Consider the following 12,051-nt stretch of genomic DNA (forward strand, 5'->3'; position numbering starts at 1 on the left):
TGCTTCCCCATATTGTGCTCTCCTTATAGTGCTTCCCCATATTGTGCTCTCCTTATAGTGCTTCCCCATATTGTGCTCTCCTTATAGTTCTTTTCCATATTGTGCTCTCTTTATAGTGCTTCCCCATATTGTGCTCTCCTTATAGTGCTTTCCCATGTTGCACTCTCCTTATAGTGCTTCCCAATATTGCGCTCTCCTTATAGTTCTTCCCCATATTGCGCTTTCCTTATAGTGCTTCCCAATATTGTGCTCTCCTTATAGTGCTTCCCCATATTGCGCTCACCTTATAGTGCTTCTCCATATTACGCTCTCCTTGTAGTGCTTCCCCATATGGAGCGCTCCTTATAGTGCTTCCCTATATTGCGCTCTCCCTATAGTGCTTCCCCATATTGCGCTCTCCTTATAGTGCTTCCCCATATTGCGCTCTCTTTATAGTGCTTCCCCATATTGCACTCTCCTTATAGTGCTTCCCCATATTGCGCTCTCCTCATAGTGCTTCCCCATATTGCGCTTCCCTTATAGTGCTTCCCCATATTGTGCTCTCCTCATAGTGCTTCCCCATATCGTGCTCTCTTTATAGTGCTTCCCCATATTGTGCTCTCCTTATAGTGTTTCTCCATATTGCACTCTCCTTATATTGCTTCCCCATATTGTGCACTATACATATTGCGCTCTCCTTATAGCATTTCCCCATATTGCGCTCTCCTTAAAGTGCTTCTCCATATTGCGCTCTCCTTATAGTGCTTCCCCATATTGTGCACTATACATATTGCGCTCTCCTTATAGTGCTTCCGCATATTGTACTCTCTTTATAGTGCTTCCCCATATTGCGCTCTATAAATATTGCACTCTCCCTATAGTACTTCTCCATATTGCGCTCTCCTCATAGTGATCCCCCATATTGCGATCTCCTTATAGTGCTTCCCCATATTGTGCACTATACATATTGCGCTCTCCTTAAAGCGCTTCCCCATATTGCGCTCCCCTTATAGTGCTTCCCCATATTGCATTGTGGTGAGGGTGTCTTGGCACCTTGTAGAAAAAGACACAGGAGACAAGAAGCGGGAGCCCAGTAGTGCAATATGTCAATGACCACAATGATGAGTAAAGAGATAAAAAATGCTACTCACAAAGGAGGGTTGCAGGGGGCAACCGACCACAATAAGCAGGTGGAGATAATTAACCCGACTCCACACAGGCTGGTCCTGACCGGGACCTGGATGCGGTCACTCTTTTCGGAAAAACAGAGACCGATGTCCACCGTGGTAAAAACCACCAGTGGTCTATCACCACCCCTCGGGCAGCAAGTGTACGGGGGTTTTATAAGCACAATTTTGGGAAAGAGGCGCCCTGGTTGAATAAAAGTGTCTAAAAAAAGTTTAAAGTTGAAAGATAAGTGATGGCTTACCTCAATGACGAAAACCTCCTGAATTATAACAAAAAGATTTTTTATTTAGCACAGGAAATGTGTTTTGCGGGTCTCAGCCCACTTCCTCAGGCCAATAGCAGTGCCAAATAGGGAAAACAATCTGGCAAAGGGAGCCTCTGGCTCAGATTTTCGTCATTGAGGTAAGCCACTTCTTATCTTTCAATTTTAAACTGTTTTTAGATGCTTTTATTCAACCAGGGAGCCTCTTCCCAAAATTGTTCCCCATATTGCGCTCCCTTTATAGTGCTTCCCCATATTGCGCTCTCCTTATAGTGTTCCCCATATTGCGCTCTCCATATAGTGCTTCCCCATATTGTGCTTCTCTTATTGTGCTTCCCCATATTGTGCTTCCCTTATAGTGCTTCCCCACATAGCGCTCTCCTTATAGTGCTTCCCCATATTGAGCACTCCTTATAGTGCTTCCCCATATTGCGCTCTCCATATAGTGCTTCCCCATATTGTGCTTCTCTTATTGTGCTTCCCCATATTGCGCTTCCCTTATAGTGCTTCCCCACATAGCGCTCTCCTTATAGTGCTTTCCCATATTGAGCACTCCTTATAGTGCTTCCTCATATTGCGCTCCCCATATAGTGCACTATACATATTGCGCTCTCTTTATAGTGCTTCCCCCATATTGCGCTCTCCTTATAGTGCTTCCCCATCTCCTTATAGTGCTTCCTCATATTGCGTTCTCCTTATAGCGCTTCCCCATATTGCGCTCTCCTTACAGCGCTCCCCTATATTGTGTTCTCCTTATAGCGCTTCCCCATATTGCACTCACCTTGTAGCGCTTCCCCATTTTGTACACTCCTAATAGCGCTTCCCCATATCGCTGATACTTCTGCTTCCTCAGAGGCTGCAGTCATTTCCCGAGTGTGTCAAATATATGTCCAAGCTAAGGGGTGTGTGTCAATCCGAATAGGTACGGTAATTAGCGTGGCCACAGTTCTAATGTCAGCAGAGGATTCCTGTCCATACAAGCACGGCATGAACAGAAGAGTGAAAGCATAGCCACTTACATGTGCCTCACATTTATAGTTACTTCTGCAACAGAGTTGGGAGGAACCTTCTGAAGAATATTTCCATTGTAGAAAGAATACTGCGAGTGTGTTCAGCAGGTTTAGCTAACACAGGTGGCTTCTTTGATGAGTCAAAAGGTTAAAATACATCTTGCTTTATGCATGGATTCCATGATTTCTTTTTGTTAACTTAAATTGTTTGTTTTATGCTTTCATTTCAGAGTACAGTGAGGCATTAATATCAGAGGCATAACATCAGCAGCCTGGACCCCTACCCAAAATGTTGTTGTCCCCCCCCCAGCTGGGCAACTCGTTCTCCCACGTAGGGCAGCACTCACTAAGCATTACATTCTGTAATGCAAAACAGCTGATTTTACCGAACAGGTTGTCAAGGGTTAATTCCCTAAAGCCATTACCACACTGAAAATGAAAATTACAGACCACTGGGGAAAGTTACCGACTTGTGTGGTAAATACCTCAAGAAATGTCAAGCAATTGCAATTGACAAAGATTAAAGCATTTGTTAAATGAGGGCCTTTTTCCACTACCCTAACAGATCGCAAAATGCAAGGTACATTAAGCTAATGGAAATGGCAGCAGCAATTTCCATTAGTGCGATCCATTGCATCGCGATCTTGGGTCAAGCTCAATCGTCGTCCTGCCGCATTTTGGGTGCAATTGAGCTCTACTATACTGAGTATAGTAGCTCAATCACAATTGCATAGAGGAAATTTAAATTAACGTTTCATAGTGGAAAAGAGCCCTGAAACAAAAGTGTTTGGTGTTTACCTCCAGCTGTAAGCTGCCGCTAGCTAATCATGTATGTGTGGTGTAATGTTAAAGTGAGTCTGAAGCCTAAAAAAAAGACTTCTTTTTACTGGGCAGTCCGCTTCAGCAATAAGACCATAGCTGAAACGCCACATCACCGCGGCAGGATGAGATATTTATACCGCCAAAATCCCAGGGCAAAATTTCACGACTTTCCAGGTCGTGGATTTTGCTGCCCGGGGGAGGCAGAGCTTTGCGCTGTAGCTCTGCCTCCAGTCCGCGTACGAGGAATTGGCGTGGGAGACTTGGGCGCAGGATACAGCCGGTATATGGCTGATCCTGCAGCTGCACAAGTCCCGGCCGTGTTACATACTATTCCCCCTCCAGGCTGCCATGGATGGTGGGGAATTAAATAATTTGGCTTCCAGCAATTGCTGGAAGCCGAATTATTGTGTTTTAAATGTAACTTCAGCTCTGTCTTCTGACGGCGCCAAAGTTACTCCCTGTGCACCGCTATAGCCGTAATTCCTATTACAGCCTATGGTGGCGCTGGCTACACCCAAGTCTCCTGCGCTGGATTCACTGTGTTCGCTCCAGTCCAGTCAGTCTCTGCCGATCTCCGCCTCTTCCCGCCCTTCTCAGTAAAAGAAGACTGAGAGGGGCGGGAAGAGGCAGAGATCGGCGGGGACTGATGCGAGCAGAGACTGTGAAGAATCTGCCTCCTGCTTTAGTAAACTGGGTCCCGCGCACGATCAGCGCTGCCAGCGGGACCCAGTCTTCTCCCCCCGAACCTTTTTGTGAATTTTTCCTGCCGTCAGAATCCCGAAGTCCCCTCTATTCTTCTGGGGACCCAGCGGCCAATCAGTGCGCGGTGGCAGCGGGGGTGTTGTGATGTCATGCGGTGGGGCGGGGCTAATTTTTAAAGTGGACCTGAAGATGTTCAGGTCCAAAACGTGTTAAAAAAAAAAAAAAAAGAGTGATATTGCCCTGTGTGTCTGTACATGTATATATATACATACACGTTCCTACGTGTGTGTGTGTGTGTATGTATATATATATATATATATATATACACACACACACACACACACACACACGTCGGTACATGTATGTATATGCTTGGACATGCATGCGTGTGCATGCATGTATGCACATGCATGTATGTACATACATACACGCACATACATGTACGTACATACATTCATGAACCTAAATACATCCATGTACGTACATCCATACATGTACGTTCATGTATGTATGTACATGTATGTATGTATGTATGTGTACGTACGTATGTACGTGTATGTATGTACATGTATATATAGAGAGAGTTTAGCCTCATTTGTCTCTAATCACAAGTTGTAATTTGATCTATCCCCTGTGTCACCTGACTGCCATGGCAGAAAAGCTTATTTGAAAGCGCAGGATAGTAACAATATAGCCATTTGGTTCCTAACTACTTCTGAGTTAAGTGCTTCTGCCATACTGTTACCGATTTTTGCCCTGATTTTGACTACTTTCTGCATGCCGCCTGCACCGACCTCTGCCCTGGTTTTGACTACTCTCTTATTTGTACAGTTTCAAAATTTTTAAGTGTCTTCATAAATTTAATTAACTCACAAAATTTGTGTTCTAGTCTTTTATTTATATGCAGAATGTCTAACCAGGCTTTTATTCTATCATATTTTGGTAAATTATGACTTAAGAATTGGAGGCCGAAAATTCTAGAAAAAAACGTACCGCTTTTGACTCCTAATTCCAGACAGAAATGCCCCGCCAGGGAGGTTAATGTAGTGATGCAGAACCACCAAAGGGATGGTACATTTGCTTGTTGCAACTGCAATGTTTGCTTAGCAATTGTGAGGGGCAACTCCATCTCTCATCCTCATACAGGTAAACAGATACAGATCAGGGGGAGATTTTCATGTGCCAGCACACGTTGTCTACGGATTAAAATGCCCGTGCGATATGATGTACGTGGGTATGACCACGCGAGCAGTGAGAGTACGTATACAGGAGCACAAGCGTTTATTGGTAAATTTTTGGAAGGAGATACCAAATATGAAACCTCTGTGACTAGGCATTTTAGTTAGGCCAGGAATAGAGCCCCACAATTACGCTGGTTGGTACTTGAATGCATAGATCCCAAGTCTGGAGGGGGCGACAAAGACAAATTGTTGCTTCAAAAAGAAGCCCACTGGATCAATTATCTGGATATTATACATCCGAGAGGGATGAATGAACATGCAACGGAAATGCTTTTTATAATAATTTTGCATAGAGTTTAAGATCATCAAATGAGGTTATGTGTTAGTGTGTACCATCACGCAATTCATCTTTCTTTTTACAGGCTGGTGTTCATGTAGCCTTATTGGAATGCCCTAGGAGTACTGTCAGTCCATTATAGTGATTTGGGTAGCCCATAGTGGAATGCCGCTGAACATGTATTTTTTAACATTTGCATACACATTTCTTAGGTAACATAAATTTGCATTTTTGATACTATTTAATATGTATACAATTGCATTTAAACATATTATATTGGTGCTTGCATTGAAATAGCGAGGAGTAACCTATGTCTAGCTAGTGCCTACCACGCCCCCTATCCAAGGGGCATGCTTTTTGAGCTATTATAAATGGAGGTTGTGTTGTTTGGTTCATTATACACCTGAGGAAGAACCGTGATGGTTCGTAACATGTAGTGTTGCTCGGCTTTCAATACATGCTTTATTTAGCAAAGCCAGTTGTGTGCCGCCTCTTCACTCTTTGCATGTTTGTTGCTCAGGGAGGTGACCTGAGCAATGTGCAGCACCGGCAGTCCTAGGAATATTGTTCCTATGTGGGTTTCAGGACCGTGGTTTTCTTCATGTTCAAGCCAATAGGAGAAGCCACCGTGTCCTGCAAATCATTTCATAGGCTCTCATACCCTGACCAGCGGGGTTTAAAGAGACACTGAAGTCTCTTTGTTTTACCTTATTTTCTTTCTAAGTCCTCTTCAGCATTAAATTCCAAGAGGATATGCTGAATTCCCGCAGCAGAACGAGTTTTTATGGCTCAGAAATAGACCTGCAAAATTCCACGACTTTGCAAGTCGCAGATTTTACTGCCTGGGGGAGGCAGAGCTTTGCGCAGTAGCTCTGCCTCCAGTCCAGTCAATCTCTGCCTCTCCCTGCCCCTCTCAGTAAAGGAAGACTGAAAGGGGCGGGGAGAGGAGAAGATCAGCAGAGATTGACTGGAGAGAAGGCAGAGTTACTGCATATAGCTCTGCCTCTACCAGGAAGGAAGATCTGCGAGACCAGGAACTTTGCTGGGCTATTTATCACTTATTCTGCCACGGGTATGCGGTGAATCCGCTTCAAATTTAATGCTGAAGAGGACAAGAGACTTCAGTGGCTCTTTAACGAAATAAACAAACGGAATTCTGCAGCTCTCAGGAGAGAGTGGACTTCAGAGGTGACAGCACTGTAGGACTTAAAGGAGAACTGTAGTGAGAGGGATATGGAGGCTGCCATATTTATTTCCTTTTAAGCAATACCAGTTGCCTGGCAGCCCTGATGGTCTATTTGCCTAAAGAAGTGTCTGAATCACACCAGAAACAAGCATGCAGCTAATCTTGTCATATCTGTCTAAATTTGTCAGAAATACCTGATCTCCTGCATGCTTGTTCAGGGCCTATGGCTGAAAGTATTAGAGGCAGAGGATCAGCAGGAGAGCCAGGCAACTGGTATTGCTTAAAAGGAAATAAATATGGCAGCCTCCATATACCTCTCACTACAGTTCTCCTTTAAGTGAAAAAACAGGTCTCACTTCTTAGGAGAGTGGGCCAGACGTGACAGCACAGAGGTGACAGCACAGAGGAGATTTGCCCCACACACAGGCACAGCACACTTGCTCACAGTGCCCCCACCAGCCTGCGGTGCTGTGCAGACACAACCTCCTCTCAGAGAAATTCAGGCAGCACTGAGTTGCATGGCTGCAGCAGAGGAGGAAGACCAGCACATTACCGCAGACTATTGGGAAATTACCGCATGCAGCAAAATGTTTGTGAATTGTGAAAAAAAAGTGAACGTCACCGCATGCGGTACTTTCCCGAACCGGAATTTTAAACTGACCAGCCCTTAGTGAATGCTGCCCAATGTGACCAGCTGTTCAGCTTCTCCTCCACCCTATGGTGCAGAGTAAGCACAGCAAGTGCTTATATATTGTCCTAGTCCACACTGCATCTGGTCTCTTCTTCCTCTAAGGAGCCACGGCTCTATATTGCCACCCTGAGGCTCCTGATGACGTGACATGCATCAGGAGCTTCAGGATGTCAGCAAGCAGTGCCCAGATGATGGAAGGAGGAGATCCCACAACAGCGTGAACTATAACAGCGCTCCCTGTGCTTACTCTGCACATTAGGGGGGAGGGAGAGTGGGCCCCTATAGCCCCCTGTGGTAACGGGTGCCATTTTGTCACACCACTGATTTAAATGCATGCAATAAAAAAATTGCTAAATTAGGGTTTCCTAACACTTTTGAAGAGTAGTGTATGTTGTATATATTTTTTTGTACTACAAAGTCATTGCCACTAGCATCCACCAAACTGTAATATATCACTTCTGTGTGGTGTGACTCCTTCCATTACCTGCAGCGCTTACCAGTATACATCAATATTTAAAACACAAGGAGCTGAATCTAGCGTGTAAAGCCATTTATTCCTGTGCAAAAGTTATGGAGAACACTTCACAGTTACAGCTAATTTGGCCCCAGGTGGTGCAATAAAGCGTTAGCTCCTGTGATGTTATGAATGGGTTATATTGGACAGGGGAGGAGCCAGTAATACGGAAGGTCCTGGCCTGGGATGGAGGCGGGTCAGTCCATTTTATGTGTTCTTAACCTGTACCCGAATAAAGCTTAAGCACAAGCCATAGGCCTCGTAGAGTGGATCACAGCAGCAATGTATACAGGAGCTCCAGAACATCTTCATGCAGGAGAGATTCATGTTCCACAAGCGTATGGAGGGCCCAACACACCAGATGTGACAGCACTGGCAACAGGCAAACTGCAGTGCCCAGCAGAAGGCCAGGGGGCACCCACACAGGACAGACAGCACAATGTAGCAGCAACTCTTCACCCCCTTGTAGGTTTTGTAGGACATGCCCCACACCCCCGGGATGCTGTGTGAGCCCTCCGGTTCCCCAAAGGCATCTTCAAAGAGGACCTGTTAGGAGAAAAGACATGCAATGCCAAGTCATTACAAGCTTGACGTATAACGCTAATGTGCTAATGAATAAACTTTTGTTGCCCCTCTGCGATGCAAATAATTCAATTCAGCCAGATCTAGGTAAGCAACTGGCAGTTCCTGGATTTAGGTTCCTGCTTAATTGCACTTCAATTCCTGCAAATTCTCTGGCCTGTTAACACGATATTTGCATGTTGTTCAAATAATTTGCTCATTACTATTACCAGTAGCAACAAATCATTGCCCACCACCAGTTATACCTAGAGGACGAGGCTGAAAACAACTCCTATTGGTTTGCTCTATAAAGTCAATAGAGATGGTCAATAAGATGATGATAATATATGCACACTGCATGCAAACTGTATGCAAACTGGGCCAATTATTTTGACTAGCCTAATTCCAAGCTGCATACAACTTGAATTAAATCTGGATGCAAGTTTAGATTGAGTGACTTAAAGGAGTGCTGTAAGGGTATTTTCAATTTCCATTATGCAATTGCGTTTGAGCTACTATACTCAGTATAGTAGAGCTCAATCGCATTCAAAACGCCGCAGGATGATTCTCCGGTCCGCCGTTGTGGCTCACTTCCAGACTTTAAGGTCGTAAGTCACTGCGCCTGTGTGTCCCTCGCCTCGCGCGCCCTCTCTCCCGCTGATGTCACCTCTAGTGTACTGCGCAGGCGCAGTATGCTCCAGGAGAGATGAGCGGGAGAAAGGACGCGAGCGGCGAGAGATATGCAGGCACAATGACATGCGACAATAAAGTTGTAAATTCCGGGAAGTGAGTGGGCGGCGGGGGACAGGATCATTTTACTCCGGAATAAGCGTACTTTTTATTTGTATGTGTTTACATGTAGTGTAAATTTAAACATTTTTCCTGTAACTGGTCCTTTAAGCTCTTGACCAGATGATAGAACACCGCAGTGAAAATTCACCTTCTTTCCCACTGCGTCTCCCATTTATTTCCGGGGATGTAATGAAATGGGCACCCTAGCCTAGAATGGAGTTCTAAAGAGGCTTCAGAACATGTTGAAATTCTAATAAAACAAGTCATTGGCTATCAAATAAATGTCCAATATTTGGCTAACCTGACTATAGAAAATGCCATATTATTTATATATTCTCACCCCAGGTGCAATTTAGCCTAGAAATTGCCCTGGGTAATGCCACTGCGTGTCAAGTGCTGACGTGCATGTTGCGGCTGCATTTTAACTGCATTTAAATGGAGCTTCTGAATGCAGAGCAGGGCATTAAAGTGCCTGACAAGCGCGCAGTTCAGGTGTCCATCTGAAAGAGGCCAAAGAGATACCCAAGAGACTACATCAAATTATGTTAACTGAAAAAATTGCTTACACTCTGAAGAACACCATCCATTTATTGCACAAGAAATGAGAGTAATAGGCAGTATATAAAGGTCACAATGGGAAACTCACTCAGGCCCCTGTCCTCCAGTATCTGCAGACAATGGGATTTCATGAGCTTTTGGCCTTGGGGTTGCTATTACGATCAGCCAGAAAGCAGGACAACAGCGCTTATATATTGCTGGTATTATAAAAAATGATTCTATTTTCTGGACCCCCTTGTATGTTACTAATGGATGTTAGAAAAATAACAGCTGAACTATTGTTTTTCCTGGTTTGGTGCTATTGTTATTGTTGAAATGTACAAGAGGTTGACCTTGGGTCAAAAGTCAAATACTTACGTAAGAAGAGGGAAGCCTCTGGATCTCATAGAGGCTTCCCACGCTGTCCTCCTGACCACCATTGACTAGCGTGCCCCCCCTCCCAGGAGTCCAACAAGCTTTTGGCGGTTTCCAAGTTCGCGACCGTGCTCTTCTTCAAGCAAGAGGGCGCTGTATCGTGCATGCGCGAGAACAGCCACGCCTACGCAGTAAGCCGGACCTGCTTGTGCAGGAAGAGCAGCTTGGTTACGACTTGCTGAAAGGTCCTGGACAGCAGCAGAAGATGGCGTGAGAAGCCTCTGTAGGATTCAGAGACTTCCCTCTTCTTAGGTAAGAATTTGATTTTGGACTTGAGATTCACTTTGGGTTCTCAAACTTTATTTCTTTTTATTGCTCAATAAAAGTTCAAAAACATAAAAATCTGGATGTAAGTCAAAATCATAAGCACCTCGGCCAACATTGACCATTTGAATGGAGTGAGGAGGGCCTGTGATACAAAGCAATTAATCAGGTCTCTTCACACAAATAACACAAGAAATCTGGTCGATCCATTGGTTTTGGGGATTGATATCTCAGTAGGGTATGATTTTGACACAAACACATGAACCAGACTTTGGCGAGTTCACTCATTCCATGAAACATGGCACCTGCAACATTTACCCGAGGAAGCAGGTTAGACCCACAAAATGTGTTGACTATGGTACTACAACAAAAGCCTGTATTTTTGCCATTTTGCATTCATAAGAAGGTTAGTTGAAAAAAAAAACCCCAAAAAAACTTCCACTTGGGGCATCTCCTACTGCGTGAAGACTGCAATTGTTCAGATAACATGTATTGGCATTCAGTTGATATATGTTATATACCATAGATTTTTCTACTAAACAGGCCACCACCACCATTCACCAAACTGTAACATATCACTTCTGGTTGGTGTGACCCTTTACATGATATATTCATACATATTCACCACACATGGAACTGAAGCTGGTGTGCAAATCCATTTATTCATATATAAGTAATATAGAGACTTCATCCAGTCACAGCTAATTTGGCCCTAGGTGGTGCCCATGAAGTGTTAGCTCCTGTAGTATGTTTTGATTGGGTTATAGTGGACAGGGAGGAGCCAGTGATACGAATGGTTCTGGCCAGGGGCTGGGCTGGAGGAGGGTCGGTCCATTTTATGTTTTGTTCATATGCACCCGGATGAAGCTTAAGCACAAGCCACGGGCCTCGTAGCACGGGTCACAGCAGCAATGTATACAGGAGCTCCAGAACATCTTCATGCAGGACACATTCATGTTCCACAAGCGTATGGAGGGCCCGACACACCAGATGTGACAGCACTGGCAACAGGCGAACTGCAGTGCCCAGCAGAAGGCAAGGGGGCACCCACACAGGACGGACAGCACAATGTAACAGCAACTCTTCACCCCCTTGTAGGTTTTGTAGGACATGCCCCACACCCCCGGGATGCTGTGCGAGCCCTCCGGTTCCCCAAAGGCATCTTCAAAGAGGACCTGTTGGGAGGAAGGCAGTTTAAAAGCATTACAAACTTGAGCATTACACTTGAAGTGTAAATCTAATGTGCTAACGAATAAACTCTTGTTGTCTCTCAGTGATGCAAATACATTGCCTGCCCACTATATTGGTTCACCAGACCAAAGGTGCATAGACACGCTCTACAAAAGTCACCGCAAACAACCAACGTCATGGAAACGACTTTACCAGCGGCAAAGACAAACGAGTCTTTCCAACGACGTTGTCCGCACACCGATATTACAAAGAACCAGCTCATTTAAATACTGCAGGCACAAGCGACAGTGACCTTATGCACGACATGCGCGCATTCTGTAGATCAATGTCATTTAAACAACACTGTACACATGTGGCCAATATTTGCCCAACAGTCATCAGAGTTGATCTGCCAGATGA

General features: G+C 44.8%; 1 protein-coding gene across 4 annotated transcripts in view; it reads right to left on the minus strand.

Annotated features, from left to right (window-relative positions):
• Nucleotides 1-7,906: 7,906 nt before the first annotated feature.
• Nucleotides 7,907-12,051, minus strand: part of LOC137531629 (caveolin-3-like) — a 96,081-nt gene continuing 91,936 nt past the window's right edge. For 2 of the 4 annotated variants that reach the window (XR_011023688.1, XM_068251568.1), the window contains one exon: nucleotides 7,907-8,418. Coding sequence is in view for 2 of the 4 variants with exons in the window: in XM_068251568.1 (XP_068107669.1) it covers nucleotides 8,080-8,418 (339 nt within the window). In the remaining 2 variants the exon portion in view is untranslated. Of the gene's footprint in view, nucleotides 8,419-11,113; nucleotides 11,637-12,051 lie in introns of those variants that run through there. The other 2 variants (XM_068251567.1, XR_011023687.1) reach the window with 2 other exon arrangements.

This window comes from Hyperolius riggenbachi, chromosome 9 (assembly GCF_040937935.1).
Source record: "Hyperolius riggenbachi isolate aHypRig1 chromosome 9, aHypRig1.pri, whole genome shotgun sequence".
Taxonomy (NCBI): Eukaryota; Metazoa; Chordata; class Amphibia; order Anura; family Hyperoliidae; genus Hyperolius; species Hyperolius riggenbachi.